Source organism: Trachinotus anak, unplaced genomic scaffold, assembly GCF_046630095.1.
Source record: "Trachinotus anak isolate AG129_WGS33_773 ecotype Australia unplaced genomic scaffold, CSIRO_AGI_Tana_v1 ptg000020l, whole genome shotgun sequence".
NCBI lineage: Eukaryota > Metazoa > Chordata > Actinopteri > Carangiformes > Carangidae > Trachinotus > Trachinotus anak.
In genome coordinates this window covers 5,651,424-5,669,132 of record NW_027273871.1, presented here as the reverse complement: position 1 = coordinate 5,669,132, position 17,709 = coordinate 5,651,424, and the positions used below count along the sequence as shown (strand labels likewise).

The 17,709-nt window shown below is 42.7% G+C and overlaps 1 protein-coding gene across 1 annotated transcript; it reads right to left on the bottom strand.

Moving 5' to 3' along the window:
• Positions 1 to 1,743: 1,743 nt before the first annotated feature.
• On the bottom strand, positions 1,744 to 17,709 carry siah2l (seven in absentia homolog 2 (Drosophila)-like). The gene is made up of 3 exons (XM_071505904.1): positions 17,151 to 17,709; positions 3,981 to 4,160; positions 1,744 to 3,579 (listed from the first exon to the last, which is right to left on the bottom strand). The coding sequence occupies exons 1-3, from the start codon at positions 17,586 to 17,588 to the stop codon at positions 3,208 to 3,210; spliced, it is 990 nt and encodes a 329-aa protein (XP_071362005.1). The 5' UTR covers positions 17,589 to 17,709; the 3' UTR covers positions 1,744 to 3,207.

The window sequence follows — 17,709 nt, the reverse complement described above, 5'->3', positions numbered from 1 at the left end:
AGAGAAGCAAATATTTAAGAACAGTCGATCCTGATGATTCAACAGCTTGATGTCGACTGTTGATGAGAACACAAACCAGGTTTTTCCTGCAGCAGCAGTAAATGTCCACCTCAAGGAGACGTGAACAGTAGTTTCTGATGCCAGTCCTTAGTTCCTGGTTCCTGTCCTTGTGTCTTTTGTATCAGTGCAGATGTTGTTGGTTGTTTTTTTGGTCAAACTCAGACTAAAGCAGCAGAACAAGAATTAATTAACAACAGACTCAGTTTAGAAAATTACCTTGAAAATCTCTTTACAGCTGCAAACGCTAACACAAATACATGTCACAGAATAAATCCAGCAGTCTTCTGTTTCAGAAAATATATACTGCCACTATTATAGTTTCACTTACAATAAAAACATTTGATAGAAAGTCAGCGGCTGTGAAGTGGAAGTGATTATCAGATTAAGAGAGAGAGGGCGGCGTTTCCTCTGTGTTTCTACTCACAGCCGTCAGGTCATTGATGGTCTGTTTGGTACTGAACTGAGCTTCATATAATGATAATAATCAAACATGTCTGAAGGTTTAACATCAACACAACTGGATTATACAGCCTGAAAATGAGCCTGAGGGTTTAGGACCATAAAGCATTTTGTTTGAATTATTATTAACAAATAAATGTAACATTTAAAGAATATTTATGACTTCCTGGTTATTTACGTCTCACAGTTTACAATGCTAATATTAACATTAACATTAAACATTTATAATCAGTATATAAACATTTAATAAATGTTTATAACACAATATGATGTGTTATTATCACATCTGAGTGTTTATTCATGTATTTGTTAAAGTGGAGTTAATGCTAATGAACGACAGCATAGTAAAACACAGCGGGAATATTTATTCATAAGTGTAAATGCCCACTTTTCTTTCTCTGAACGAACACAGAGGAAACGCCGCCGAGGTCTGAGGGGTCTGCGGTTCAGTCACGTGTTGTGATCAGAGGTATCTGCTGACATCCATCTCTTCCTGCTCAGCTGCTACAAAGGTTCAGAGACATTTTTCTTTACCTACAATAATAATGTTGCATCTCTGTGGCTTTGTACAAGCAGTTAACTGTTATTATACATTTCTCTTCTGTCAGTTCTGCAGAGTCTCAGTCGTGTTTCCCTGGGCAGGTTTTCAGATGACCAAAAAAAAACTAAAAAACTGAAAACAAAGTGATGTAAAACTGAAGCACATCAGCACCAGGACTCCCTCAGAAAGAGCTGGAACATGAGGAGGAGGAGGATGGTGGTAGAAAAGTAAGGCGCCAGCGGCTCAGCAAACTGCAGGTGGAGGGATGGAGGATTATTCCTCCGTTTTACTGCTTTTATCTGAGATTAAAGACGGTCCGAGCATTAACTGGATCCTACAGAGGTCGAAAACCAACCCCCAAAACTGTGAGAGACGAGTCTGCGGTCGGAACGCCACCGTGCTGCTGGACGTCAGTCGCTGTCCACAGCCACCTTGGGGATTCGAACCAGCAACCTCAGAAACAGGCCACCGCTCTGATCATTAAAGCACAGAGTGGCTGAGCAGGTGTGTTCACATTATTCTGCCTCAACAGCTGAGTGGAGCTTCCCACTGTCTGCTGATCATTTTTTATTATTTATTTATTTATTTATTGTAGATTATTTCATATAAAGTTGAGTCATCATCTCGTCTGTATCATGTAAAAAAAAAAAAATTGGGAAATGATGAGATTCCCATGTTAGAGCTCAGGGATGTCGTCAGTCTTTAATTTACCGTCACAGATGATAAAGAAAAGCAGAAAATTCTCACATTTAAATCTTAAACTAGGTAAACTAATTAATTTTCTGATTCTGCAGCTCTGATCAAAAACATTTCAAAATTTCAGAGACAAATTTGTAAAGAAATTCGAAAAAACATTCCAATGTTTTGTTAGTCCAGCTGGATGTGAGGGATTTAATGGTAAAGACTTGATCAGAGTTTATTGAACAGATACAGTGAAAGAAAAGTTTTGACCTAATGAGCTTTGTTTTGGTGTCCAGTGAGTGGACGTTTGTTCTCTGATACACATCAGAGCTGCAGTAACAAGTCAATTAATCAAATGTCAGAAAAATAATCAGCAACTTTTTGACCATCAGTCAATTTGTCATTTTGCTGATTTCAGCCTCATTATGAAGATTTCTGCTTTTCTCTGTTTTATATCTTTGTCAACTGAATCTCTGTAAGTTTGAGTTTTTTCTGACATTTCATAGAATAAAGGTTAATTGAGAAAATAACCATCTCATTAATCTATAATGACAATAATCATTAGGTGCAATTCCTATACAGTTATTATTCTTAGACGGTTGCATTCAATTTACTGGATTTACCTTATCCAAAAACATTTATCGGCTGATTTTTTATTTTTCTTATTTACCATGATAATATACGTCAATTTTGAGATAGGGAATCATATATAAGCCCACTACTGGGTTCAGTACTCATTTATATCGAAGCAAAGGAATGAACCTTGATGCCCCCTGTTATAGGCACCTGTCAATCAACCAAACGTGTTTTGATATCTGTGTAAAATGTGACCTTGTACTCGTTGACGAGGACTCTGCTGGTGAACGCTGTCAACTCCACCCTGACTTAGAACATCTGTCAGCCAGTAACAGCAGCTCCTCCCAGCAGAGATCAGAACACTGTGAACACGCTGACAGGAAGTCGGACTAACCTGAGAGGAAGTCCGAAGAACCTGACAGGAAGAATGAGTTTAGTTCCTGCAGTGAGACTAGAATCCTCTCTGCTCGGGAGAGTAGACTCAGGACGACCCTGGTGTCCCGGTCTGGTTGGGTGGCGGCTGCAACAGCAGGTCTGACCTCTTCTTCATCAGTTCAAGGACGGACACATGATGCTCTACACTTCCTGTTCTGTCACTAATCAGACATCAAACAGGGCGGAGCCGGCGTTCTGCTGCTGATGAGTTGTTTGAGATGTCGTCTCTCAGAACTTAAACCTGCTCTAATGTTTTTCATCACAAACGACTCCAACTGCACAGCAGCTGTAGCGCCATCACTGCAGGGCGTTTACCGTCCAGCACAGGACGCCCTGTGACCACAGAGAGAGACAGAAGGTGGACGCCACACCTTCTGAATGCTCAAACTGACCCTACATTGTGACGTCTGTCTGTTTGTCATGACAGTGGCTGCAGGTAACACCGCTCTGCTCCCTCAGCACATGGAGATGGTGACGTTGATCCCCAGGTTGCCGTTGTCAGCGAACAGATGGGCAATGGAGGTGTCAAACACCAGGCAGTCGCTGTTCATGATGGCGGCCGCCACCCCGTCGTGGATGGAGCGCGGAGTGGCCTCCCAGGTGAGCCGGCGGCGGTTGCCGTTGAGCTCCAGGCGGTAGGCAAAGTTCTCGGCCTGCTTGCGGGTGCCGATGAGCAGCACGACGGCGAAGAACTGCTGGTGGCCCTCGTACTTCTCCTGCTTCTCCAAGACTAGCATGAAGTGGTGGCTGAAACACGACTGCATCATCACCCAGTCCACGGCGCCGGGCAGGTTGATGTCTGTCGCCAGGAAGACAATGTCCTCTCCCTGCAGATAGAAATAGACATTATGGCCCAGACGGAGACATTTCTCTCTCCTTCCCCTTCAAAATAAACTCTCAAACAACAGCAGACATTCAGCTCAAAACCAGATCTGTGTTGAACCAACACACAAGACCGTGTTAGTTTGGGACAATAAAATATGATCCAGTAAATCGAGATTTAGACTCAGATCCATACGTTAGGAGGTTTGAAGGTTTAGACTGATTGTGCTGATGAGGTTTGAGCTGAATGTACAACAGATGCATTTATCGTAAATTACTCATCGGTTTATCATCTCAAGATCATTTTCTTGACCAGCCAGAGCCCAAACCAGGTTTCTCCAGCTCTGGTGTGAATGATGTGGGGACACATGCTCTGGGTCTGTAAAGAGAAGGTTCTGGTGCCGACCTGCAGCGTGGTGATGGACTTGTGCACGTGCATCAGGTGCGGCATCACGGCCTCCAGCGAGCCGTGCCACTTGCAGGTGGCCCCCGGACACGGACAGGTGTACGGCCTGAACTCACACACCTCCTCGTGATCGGGCTTCTCGCTGTGGTGGAGGGACAGCAGACAGCCGGCCGACGAATACTGGGGGGAGGATGCAGAGACAGGATCGAGTGTTAAAGGCACATTCCACAGAAAAGCTGCTGTCGATGTGCAGAAACCTTCCTGAGATCTTCACATTTTATATGAATCAAACCTCAATTTATTATTTGTGCAACACTTATTTTATTAGTTTAATATGATGAGCTTGAATCAGTCTTAAAACATTAAGAGGAAACCAGGCAGAGCTGCGTGATCGAGAGCATCATGACAATTTCAACCATTAAAAACAAGATCAATAATCTACATAACTGTCACAACAGTGTAGAAACAGAAGAGACAGAAACTTGTTTGGATTAAGGTCCCATATTTTACATTTCTCCTGTGTTTTATCTGAAAAGTAGATCCATAAGATTTGTGATTTTTTTTAGAACCAATCATCTCCAATCAGAAGAGAGGATCTGAGCTTTTCTTCTGATTGGCTGACTGTTTTCTGACTGATCCAATAAAAATATAGCAGATTTCAGGTAAACACTCAGAGAAACCAAATCCTGCAATGTTAGATGCTGGGTCCAGGTGGGCAGGGCTTGGGGCATGGCTGAGGGTGGTGACTGCTTTGTTGTGACATCACAAAGTTACAGAAGTCCTGACGACTGGTTTTAAGGCTCAGTTTCTGAATACAGGCTGTGTGCATTTCTCTGTGGACTGAGGCTTTGATACTTTCACAGTATTAATATAGAACCTAGGCCTGCTTTATAATAAAAACAACACATGGACATCAACCGGACACCAACTGATTTTGTTTCTTCCCTGTTTAAAAAACATCTTGTACTTTACATGTTATTTTTCTTTTTTCTTCAACCTGAATCTTAATCGTCTCTTCACAGCAGGAGAAAGAGGAATATCACTAACAATGGAGCTGCTGTAGTGATTCCTGAAATGAAATGCAGCATTTAACAGTGTTGTTAGCTGCGTGTGTGCGACAAGTCCAAATAAATCTCCCTCCATTCAACCGAAAACCATTAAACTGTTTTTAAGAACAAACTCCAATGTTCATGAGGACATTTATTTTCTATAAATAACAAATGGGTTTTATATATATAAGCTCTAACACCCTTACATAAGCTGCACACTCCATTATTATAATGGATGAAACAGGGACTAAGAACCACCTGACACAAAATTGAATCCATTGTAATCAGTGAATCTAACTTGGAGGGTCCTGCTTACACCACAGCCCACAGGAGAATTTACAATAACATGAAATTAATTTACAAACCTAACTAATTTTAGTCTCAGGCTTCAAATAATGATTATTTTTTTCAACTAGAAGGGAACTCAGAGAAGAAAGACCTCAAATTCAAATTCATAGTCAATGATCCCAAAAATTTAATGAGTTTGTACCTGGTCCAGGCCACACACACACACTCTCTCTGAGGGTATATTTATATCACAGCACGCCTCACTTCATCTGAATCATTTAAATCAGGAGATAATTAATACGCAGGCTGTTCTCTCAGCTGCAGTGACAGTGTGAGGAGGGAAAACACAGGAAGATACAGAACACAATAGACTGTGTGTGTCTGTGTGTGTGTGTGTATTCTGGTCAGTCACGAGCAGATTACAATGTAATGGCTAAAGCTCCCCCCTCCTCTTTCATCTTGAACAACAGCACCTATAGACAGACCAGGAACCTACAGCAGTGTGGTGGGGGGCGGGGGGCGGCAGCGATGAGAAGAGTAAATGAGGTATGAAAACAGCGAGGCGATGAGGAGCTCATGAACAGAGAGACATTCGAGGAAGGCAGGCGGTGACGTTAGTGATGCCGTTTGAACATCGCCGAACACAATTCACCACGCTGAGAGAGAGTGAGCATCCATAAACATGAGGCGAGAGAGAGAGAGAGAGAGGGAGGCGGAGAGATTCAAGACAACAGAGAGACGGAGCAAAACACAGCAGAAATCACAACCAGTTTCACTTTGGTTGCTGCATTATATTTCCTGCAGAGCGCAGAAGTGTCGCCTGCTGCTGATTGGTCAGCTTGACCTCAGGACCACAGACAGTTAATTGTTGGAAAAGTTTGGGAACCACTGCTCAATACAATACACCTAAATGTTAAATTTATTTTAATGGCTCAACGCTTTCTACCTGTTCTTTAATTTTCATCTTACTTTAAAATTTCCATCCTGTTTGTTTTGTTATTGTGGTTAGTAAAGTATTTATCATCCTTCTGTTATAAATGAAGCTGGTTTTAAAAAAAAAAAAAAGGCTAGTTTAAGCATCTGTTATCTTCTTGATTAATCCATTAATCATTTATTCAATAAACTGTCAGAAAACAGTGAAATATGTCCCAAGTGACATTTTCACATCGTGTTTTGTTTACGTTTATTATCATTGAATAAGACAACCAGCACATTTACATTACAGAAACTGGAAGCATGGAATTTGGGTATATTTCTTGGGAAAAACAAAAAAAAAACAAAAAAAAAAAAACTTTAATCAAATTTAAAAAATAGTTGCTGATTAATTTTCTGTTGATTGACTGATGAATTAACTCTAAAAACAGCTGAAATATAGATTGTTACCATCAGCTGATTTAAAAAACGTATAGAGAAAGAGGAGCTGATGGAAACAGGTTCAGAATCATCTATCAAAAGAAAACCATTATTGATTAATTATCAAATGTTCAGTGGAAAGATGATCAGATTTATCTATCAGCCGTGTAACAAAACCACAGACAGAGCGACTGTGAGGAGCTGTGTGTGTGTGTGTGTGTGTGTGTTAATGTCTCAGCAGGAGGTCTTACTGTTTGTCCTATTAAAAATTGATCAGCTGCAGGTCAGAACACAGCAGCCGTTTCCTGAAAAGGTCGAGAGCCTGAAAACACGACGCCACCAACAACCTGAGCTTCCAGCTTTTATTCAGTCACACTGAACTAAAGAGCCTGAAAACTGACACCTGGTTTATGAAGTCCGAACTTTCTACCACATCCAAACAGGCATCTCCATCTTTACAGACCCGTGTTGTTTATCCAGACAAAATTTATATTAAATTCTAACAAAATCCCAAAAAGTCAAAGCTACAAAGGTTTTGTCACATCAGGCTACAGTTTGAGATAATACGTGTAAAAAGAAGATAAAGACAGAATATTTCCATTCAGTGAAATGATGCACCACAAAAACCAACATGGAACAACATGATGTTAAAGGTCCCATATTGCCTAAAGGTTGATGTCCATGTGTTGTTTATATTATAAAGCAGGTCTAGGTTCTATATTAATACTGGGAAAGTATCAAAGCCTCAGTCCACAGAGAAATGCACACAGCCTGTATTCAGAAACTGAGCCTTAAAACAAGTCATCAGGACTTCTGGAACTTTGTGATGTCACAACAAAGTAGTCACTGCACTCAGCCACGCCCCAAGCCGCAGAAAACAGTCAGCCAATCAGAAGAGAAGCTCATATCCTCTCTTCTGATTGGCTGACTGACCTGTTGTTACTAGAGTTCCAGAGAGAAGCCTGAGAGAGGAGATGTAAAACTACACAGATGGTTTTTGGCTCCTAAAAATCACAAATTTTCTTATGGATATCAACACTTCAGATAAAAAACTTGAGAAGTGTAAAATATGGGACCTTTAATGTAAAAATGCATACAGAAATAAAAGTGATGTGCATGTCTGGTTTCAGATCGAGTGCGATATGAAGAAGAGCAATTTTTGAAGTAAACTGGGTCACAAATCGGTTTCATCCCTGGTACACATGCAGCCTCTTTAACCAGATGCTGAACATCTGTCAGGAAACAAGAGCAGGATTCATCTTTCAGCAGCCAATGAACAAATCCCTTATGAAAACACCTCTGACCAGAATAAAATACTAAACTGAACCACATCCTCCTGTACAGACCAGATCATCAGATCCACATGAGCTGAAATACCGCAGAGAAAAACCCTCAGCAGAGCCTCAGTCTGTATAACCACAATCAATAACAATCAGGGTAAAAGTCCTGTGTGTGTGTGTGTGTGTGTGTGTGTGTGTGGTGAGACAGGTTGGTAAATGGGTGGAGGTTGACTCCATCATGCTTTGTTCAGTAATTTTTAATTGGGAGGAAATCAGTTTAAACCAATGGTGAAATGAGATTAATGAGACCATTTAAACAGATGAAGTCAGGACATTATCAGATGAAACGAGACGAGACTCACAGTGAAAAGTCCTGGTACCGCCTGCTACAGCCTGCAGTGTTCATTACAGCCACAACAACACACTGGACAAACAAAACACATCCAGATGACTCAGCTGTTCTTGTCTCAGTCTTGTGGGGGTCTAGAGTGCAGCCTTGTTTTCTGTCTTTCAGTTCTTCTTAATTATTAAAATGATTGAATTAATAATGTTTCAGGATGAATGAAATGCATTCGACATCTTCATTAAACACATAATGAGTTTTGGTGAGAGATGCTAAACGTAAACATAACCTTTGTTTACAAGAAAACACCACAGATGCTGCGATGGTGGGGGCGTGTTCTTTCAGGTTCTGATGACACAGGATCCACGACGTCACAGGTGTGCAACTTATGTGTATATACTCTGAGAAAGGATTTTACAACTCTGCAAACCTCCACAGCGACAATCGTTTCCTCTTATCACAACAAACGTGATGTAAACACAACAAAGTGTCCACGTTACAAACCTACCAATAGCGTTCACCTGCTGGATGATGTCACACGCCACTGTGACAAAGGCTGGGCCAGAGTATGGCTAACGGACCGTAGTGACCCAGTCAGCTGTTAGCAGCTACACACACAGAAACTGTGACCGGCACAGACGTCTGACCAAACAGACATTTTGTTAAATGAGCTAATTGTAAGTTTTATTATTGCTAATTATCCAACATTAGCATTAACAGCTGTTTATTTACCAGTCTTGCCAAGAACTTCAACTTTCATTGTGTTTAAAAGGCTATAGTCTGTCGTCTGAGCAGCTACTTCCTCAGGGCAGCCTGGACGCTACAGTGACTCGCTATGGGAAAATGACGAGACGGTCGCACCATACTGGAGCTAGCTGGTTAGCATGCTAACATCAGTAAAATAAAAGCAGCAATAGAAATCAAAGCAAAACAAGATGGTTTCTTTCCACCTTTGGGCACAGCTCTTGGTGAATAAAGGAATGAAGTTTGATGCTGAAGTAAACAGCTGTCACTGCTAATGATGCAGCTATAGCAAAACTTGCAAATGGACAAATGTATATGAAAATGCATTAATACAAATATATTTTGTAGAGCACAATGCGACCATTCAACGTGAAGACATACTTCAGGACATAGGCCTGACATCATGAGTGAGAATATTGGTTTTGTTGTTTTCATAAACATAATCGTCCAACCCCTTGTTTCAAGCATAAATCTGGCTTTAGAATCTTATCAGAGATTCCAAAGTAATTTTTTTTCCTGATGGTGGCGCTGGAGGAAAGGTCATGGGGTCATTGAAAGCTGAGAGGTTCATCCTCTGGTGAGCAGGAGTGTGCCCGGGACATTTTGTGATGATGACGATGTTGTGGAGATATTTTACTCAATACTGAGGCACTAGCGCGTGTGACGAACTTCACAAAATCTTCATGACTCCACCTTCATTTTTCAGACGGCTATTCATTTTGTTTTTCCTGTGGATGACAGGCCAATCGTAGATGCTGTGACATCACAGAAAATAAAGAAATTAAAGAAAGTAAACAACAGGTTTTGGCGTCAGCCCCTCAGAACCAGAACCAGGCTTTGTTCCAGAGCGTCCACTCTGGAACCAACGTTCAACGAGAACCACAGAGACCAGAGTGTACTGAAGCTAAAGACAGGTTGATCTGGTTTTATATAAACCTCCAGGACTCACCTGGCTGCTCAGCAGCGGCTTGGTGCGGCCGACAGGTCGACAGGCTCGGTCCCTGACCTCTGACCCCTGCTGCAGTTGCTGTTGTCCATTGTTAGCAGTAAGCCCTGCAGTGCTAGATGAACCAACTCCATGGTGGCGATGCCAGCCCAGCAGGCAGCGCCAATGAGCCATCTCCCTGAGGAGAGGCAGGCAGGAGGCCGGACACAGCATCACACACACACACACACACAGCTACCACACACACACACACACACACACAGACAGATTACTTCCAGACTTTTAGTCCAGAAACCTCAACTTCAGGTCGCTCTGATTATTTCCATCCTATGAGTTTTTGTTTCCACGTTCTTCCTGTAGCGAATCAGTGACTGTGGCCGGTGGACGATCTTACTTGCATTTCATCTAGTATTCAGATCGTACAGATCACATCATTCAAAGTTTCTATATTTAGTCATCTAATTTTAAGAGTTTAGTTGCTGCTAACCAGTCCAGTGTTGAGTGTTAAACAGCTAGCCCACTAACTGTAGCTGGTGACAGCCGACGTCGTTCTGCTCTGCAGCCTCTGAGATTGACGTGGCGGCACATGCACCACAACTAATCAAAACGTGTGACTGGTTGTGACAGAACATCCGAAAGAAGCATCAAAGTGGCAGAAAGATACGAATCACAACTTCCAGTCTGGATTTTCACAATAAAACCAGAGCGGAGACAGGATGCAGTTTATGATGTAGGTCGTGGACACTGATTCCATGCCTGACTGAAATGTCCAAACTGCAGCACACAGCCATGCGGGAAGGATAAGTAGTGCACACTCCTGGATCAGGGCTGCAACTAATGATTACTTTTCTTTTTCTCTCACTCATTAATGATTACTGGAACCTGTTTACCAGTAGTAAAACCTTTGGGTCTAAAGTAGACCTGCAACAAATGATTATCTTAATTATCGATTAATCTGCTGATTAGTTTCACCTATAGAAATATCAGAAAATATAAAAATGTCCCTCAAAGTTCAAGGTGACATCTTCAAAAATCTGTTTTTTTCTGATGAACCAAAACCCAATGATCTTCAGTTTATAGTTATATAAAAGAACTGGAGACACTGGACAAAGAACCGTTGTTTGCCAGTTTAGATAAACGGTTGCTAATTAATTTTCCTTTTATTGACAAATTGTTTCAACTCAAGTTTTAAGTGCGAGTGGAAACGACACGTCTCGCATCACAAAGTCACAACAGGCAGAGCCACATGGTTTCGATTTATTTAGCCACTGTGCTGTAACAGCTGCTGCTCTTCCTGGGCTCCACACAAGGTTTTAAACAGCAGCAACAGGAGATTCATCAGCTACACGATGGTTATTATTCACTCATTCACTGCTTCTCTTCACTAAAATCTCAGCTCCAGAGTCAAAGTTATTTCAGCCGTTATTTGTCCCTCTGTGCTCGCCATAGATAACCAGACAGACAGGAGGACAAAAACAGGACAGCAGCTGGTCAGCAGCTGTTCGGAGCCACGTGGAGATCATGTAGCAGAGAGATTAAAACGCCGTCCGCGGCGGGCCGATGTCGGACCGCGTCTGGTTTCTGTGAAACACTGGAAATCAGAGAATTTGCCTCCGTCGGACACCAGGACATAAATCCTCTGTTCATAGAACATTCATGACGACACGCGAGTTTAGTTTGAGTCCAAACTAGACCAGGAACTGGATTTATAAAGTGTCTCAGAATCACCCCCCCCTTCTTTGCCAACTGTAAATCAAGGGGGTGGGAATGTTATTTATTCAGGTCTGTGTGGCAGTGAGTGACACAGGAAACGCTGCACAGAATAGAGGATTCTGGGAAAAGAGAGCAGGACCACGGTCCACAGCAGATCCAGAACAAACCTCCAAATCCACCATTACTGTTAAATTTCATTTCTGCTGTTAGAAGTTGATGAATGAAAGTAATAGAACATCAACGTTTGAAGAAGCTGCAGAGATTCTGTTCACTTCACACAGCGACTGAATGTCTGCAGACAGCTGATTCTCACAATATCAAACATCAGCTGACTGCAGTTCGACCGACAACATCAGACGCTCGATCGACTCGACGATTCACCACAACTATAACCAATAGATAATCAATCAGTGCAGGAATTTCTATCTGTTGCCATCGCTGTCCTGACACAGAAACAAATCAACACACATGATCAACAGACGCACACATACCAGCTCCTGTTGTTGATCGAGAGACGCAGCGGTAATGCAGCTGAAGCTCGCTCGCCCGCTCTCTCTCCTACTGCAGCAGAAGAAGAAAAAAAAAAGGAAAAAAAAAACAAACACTGTTTTCTTCTTCTGTGGTGGAAAAAAAAATGAAGCACTGAGAACATAAATGCACACTCGGAGCCAAAACACAGATGCCGATACACACACACACACACACACACACACACACACACACTCTCTCTCTCTCTCAGCTGTGTGGTGTCCGACTGACCGGTGGTGAATACTAGCAACACACACACACACACACACACACACACACACACACACACACTCACACTCTCTCCCTCTCTCTGGCTTCAAGTTAATGTCAGCCTCTCTCTGACAGAGCAGCAGAAAAACATTCGTCCTCCAACCGACCGCACTGAGACACTGCAGCACGCACACACGCTCTCACACACACACAAAAACATGCACACACAATGGGGGCGGGGAGAAAGAAAGCTGAGAGAGAGAATAAAAGGAGTATTGCTCAGCCGAGTGCAATCCTCCTCCTCCTCCTCCTCCTCCCCACAGCATCTGTCACCCCCCCCAGCGCGTGTACACACACACACACACACACACTTTTCTCATCTCCTCCTTGTTGTACCTGTATGTAAATGAGTTTCAGTTTACAGCTTAATTGATCAATTGATCAACAGACAGATGATCACTTACATATTGATTGACTGATGAATTTCAGTCATTTTACGCAGAAACAACAAAAACTGGTTTAAGCTTCTCAAACGAGACGTTGCTGTTTTTCATCCTCACAATAAAGTTTAGACAATCATCGCTTCTCATCTTGCGCCATCATCAGGTCCAACACTGTATTAATGTATTTATGACAAACAGATGAGCTCAGCAGATGTGATGTGTATTTGGCTTAGTTAAAACATCCAAACAAATAAGCTGATAAAACAAAATCAGGATAAAACCAACTGCGTACATGTGAAGAGGACTAATTTTGGTTTGAAACCATCTTTGTGAGTCCAGTGTTTAGACTTGGTTTTAGAATTAGGCATTAATTTGTGATGGTTGCGGTTAGGGTAGGGGGCGAGGAAATGCATTATGTCATAATTAGGTGGACAGAGACATACTGTATTCAGATACAGTCAAGAATGATCTTTTAGACTCGATATCAAAAGCTGAAACAATGAGACCATTGACTGATAAGAGGATAAACAGTGAATCGATCAGAAATTTTTTGAAAAAAAAAAAAAAAAAAAAAAAAAAAAAAAAAACCCTGTCTCTGTCCTGGTTCTCAAATCTTAAAAAAAGAATGAATCGAGTCGGTAATTATTCTAAAGATTTTCCAACACGTTATTAGTAGTAATTAGCTGCAGCCCTACAGACGTCTCTGTTAAACTCGTCAGAGCACAGACTCCTCCTGAACTGACCCGACAGGTGACCTCTAGTGGTCGTAGTGATTATGACGGGAGAGTCGACACAGACGAGGTCGACAAAACACCAGACTGTCTGTTCCGCATCTGAAATCTTTAATCCACCAACTGTAACCACATGTTTATTGTAACCATGGCAACGAAGGTGTGGTACACTCCTAGTTCAGTTCTGGCTGAATTGATAATATTACTAACATATAGATCTCATAACAATGAGAGATAAAGATCTCGTAACTATGGGAAACAATTTCATAATTACAAGATATTTTTTTTCTTCTGTGAATGTGACTTCTGTTCTCTCGTGTCATTTTTATCTTAATTAAGATTTTAGAGATCGTCATTTCTACATCTCATAGCCCCGCCCCCCAGCTGTGACATCAGGTCGCCTGCAAATCGATAAAAAAAATGAAGGAAGCAGAGCCAGAGGACGAGGAGAGAGAGGAGCAGCTCAGAGGAACATCCATAAAAAAATATACTTTAATTCAATTACACACTGATGGAGAGTTCAGTGAGCACTCAGGAGGATCAGATTCATCACATTAAGTACCCCCCCCCCCCCCCCCACACACACACACACACACACACACACACACACACACAGTGAAGGAGAAAGGAGGGGGAGCAACATCAGCAGAAATAAAAAAAAAAAAAAAAAAAAAATCAATAACAACGCTCTGTTGCTTGATGATACATCACAAATTGCAAACACACGCAAAATCTTGAAAGCATCAACCATTAAATATGAAAACCAGTCGTCCACAGAGCACCTCCACTAACACCAGTGGAAAGGAACACGCAGGACCCGGACCACTGTTATAACTACAGGTCTTTCACTACATTTATTTAATATTATGTGCACTATATTAGAGCTAAATACAACACTTTCTTTCATTATTAATGGTCGTCTCGAACTTTGTGATGTCACAACACAGCAGAAACTGCCCTCAGCGACGCCTCAAGCCCCGCCCACCTGGACCCACCGTCCAACCTTACAGGATTTGGTTTCTGTGAGTGTTTACCTGAAATCTGCTACATTTTTAATGGATCACTCAGAAAACAGTAAGCCAATCAGAAGAGAGGCTCAGATCCTCTCTTCTGATTGGCTGACTGACCAATTAGTTCTTACAAATATTAATATAATAAAGTAATATTACAAATATTTCTTCTGATTAACACTTCAGATAAAACACAGGAGAAGAGTAAATTATGGGACCTTTAAAATTTACATATCAATACCAGGATCAGCCTTTAAAATCCAGATTCAGTGGAGAAGAAAACCCTCAAAGTAAAGACTGATGTGACACACACACACACACACACACACACACACACACACACACACACACACACACACACACACACTCTCTATTGTAAACCACGAGCACAGTAGAGCAAAGGGTTGGCTGGACGACTGCCAGCAGTTACAAAGACATCAACGGCTGCAGGTAAGTGGTGTGTGTGTGTGTGTGTGTGTGTGTGTGTGTAAGACAGAGAATGCAGATGAGATTTTCAGAGCTTGAAATGTAAATGAATCAGAAAAGCAGCAGCTCGTCTCCCTCGACTGTAGTTTTATTACAGAGACAAGCTGAGGAGACGTTTTCTCTAAAATCTGTTTTCATGTTGATGCAACATAAAAAAAATCATTTTATGAGTGATGGTGAATGATGTCACGGTTGGGAAAAGTGCGGTGACGTAGTTTATAGACAAAGTCCACGTGAGGAGGAGGTTGGGGTGGATGGATGAATATGACACAGGAGAGCGGTGTTCGATTCCCATGTGAAAGTGGCAGTTGATGTTGTTTCTATTATCCGCGACCGTTCGTTGTTATTATTGTAACCATGACAACAAAGATCGTCAAATGTTGAGGAAGTACTTATTTTAACCCAAATCACCATCTTTTCCTAAACCCAACCAAGCCTTGACCGTTATTATAGTAACCACGGTCACGAAGGTACTTACGTGCCTATTACTGTAACCATGACAACCAAGGCCCGGCACGCCTGCCACCACAGGGGAGACACTCCTATGGGTCGTATCTGATGGTTGATGGTTGTTCAGGTTGGAGGACTGGTCGCTACAACCACAACTAATCATGATTTTCACCTTCAGCTCCCTCTCTCTGATTGGAGCAGAGAACAGGCGTCGGCTTTCAGCTCCGTCTCTCTGTCAGACCTCCTCAGCTTTCAGCCGCCTCAATTCAACTTTAATCTGTCTGTAATGGAATCAGAGAGTTGTCTCCGACGGCTGTATCACTGATACCACATGGCCAAAAGTATGTGGACGTCTGAACATTACTCCCATGTCCGACAGTTGAACAAAACATCCTATCTTATTATGATATAATGGGATGTAACCTTGTGTATAGACAGACCAAACAGCAGAACATACAGATCAAAAGTCTGAGTCCTGATTGGTTCACACAGCTTCATACACATTTCCCACAACACCACAACCCCCACAGACATCAGCAACACCAGCTAACCAACTAACAACCAACTCAACCAGCTGAGTGTGTTGCGGTGATGTGGAACTTATCATTGTGACGATACACATGATTAAACTATTAACACTGAGGTAAACAACATCACAAGTTTCAGACAGGACAACACAACAACAGACACACAACCAATCCAGTGCTGACAACCAGGTGATGGTGTATAAAAGCTCAAATAATAAGCTAAAGAATAAAGACAGTTTCTTAACAATTGTCAAGATGAGGAAAGTTTGGAGTTCAGTCTGAAAACATGAAAACGTTCCTCCCATCTCTGCCTGTACCTCAGAGAAAGACGGCAGATACATGTCATAATACTGGAGGAAGCACTCTGTGACACAAGTTTTACAATATATGAGGGAAAAAATAATAATACATAAATAAAAGCCTTCACAAACAAACACAAAACCAAAATTTACCAACATAAATTTAAAATTCTCATTCTTTCACCTATGTAATATAATATTATGGTGATAATTCAGAATAAGCTTGTTACATGTTTAATAGAAAACTGAGTCTCCGTCTCTAAAATCATCTAACCTGATCTGTGCTCAGTCGTCTCTGACACCTGACTCCCACCTGGACTCACCTTTGTTGAGTCTTGACGTTCAGGCAGTAAACCTCTAGAGCTCATGGGAATTGGTGTTTAAATACTGCACATGAGCCGATATTAGATCTGTCCCTTAAACACTGAAGTGAGCCACTCAACACACTGCTGAAACAGTCTCTGCTCCAAGGATGGGTTTTATATTAGAATAGTTAAAAATATAAATGAGGTTTTGTTCCTAGACTCTGTTAGTTCGGGTTTCACAGCTCCAGCTCCCTGTGACCCCAAGACTCACAACATCAGCTGATCACTTTAATGTTCAATCACCTGGTTTAAGACAAACGGCTTCTGATAAACTCTGGTTTAAGCGACCACACACCTGTTCGTTAGCTTGTTGACGCGGAAGTTGTGATGAAAACTCAGCTAAAGTGAGCAGTTATGTTTTGCTTGTGCCAGCCCTCGGTTTGCAGGTGAACAGGTGAGTCTTACCTTGCAGGGGAACGGTAGCGTGGAGGCCACCTTCTCCATCGCCAGGTTCCGGATGCTCGGGGTGAGCGGGCCTCGGCAGGTCGGGCAGCAGCTCAGCTTCTGACGGCAGGGGTTGCAGACCAGGTGACCCGCCTGACACTGGAGGATGGGCGGCAGGACGTAGTCGAAGCACACCGGGCACTCGAACAGCGCCGTGAGCTCCGTGGACTGCCCGGGCAGGCCGGCCGTGGGCAGTGTCACCGCAGACGAAGGGATGGCAGACCCCGACCCGGTCACGGAGCTCACACCGGCGGCAGCTGCCGCTGCTGCGGCGGCTGCAACGGCAGCTGCGGCGGCAGCAGCTGCGCCTCCCGAGCCTCCGTGCTTTCCTCCGCCTGCTTTCCCGGCCCCGAGTCCTCCACCTCCGGCTCCGGCTCCGGCTGAGGACGGACGACTCATGGCTTCAAGCTGCGGTCCCTTCCCTGTGAGCTGCCGAGCGGGCGGGCGGTCACATCCACCGTCTACTACCGGACGTCCCTCCAGGCCCCCGGAGACACAACATGGCGGCTGTGAGTTTGTA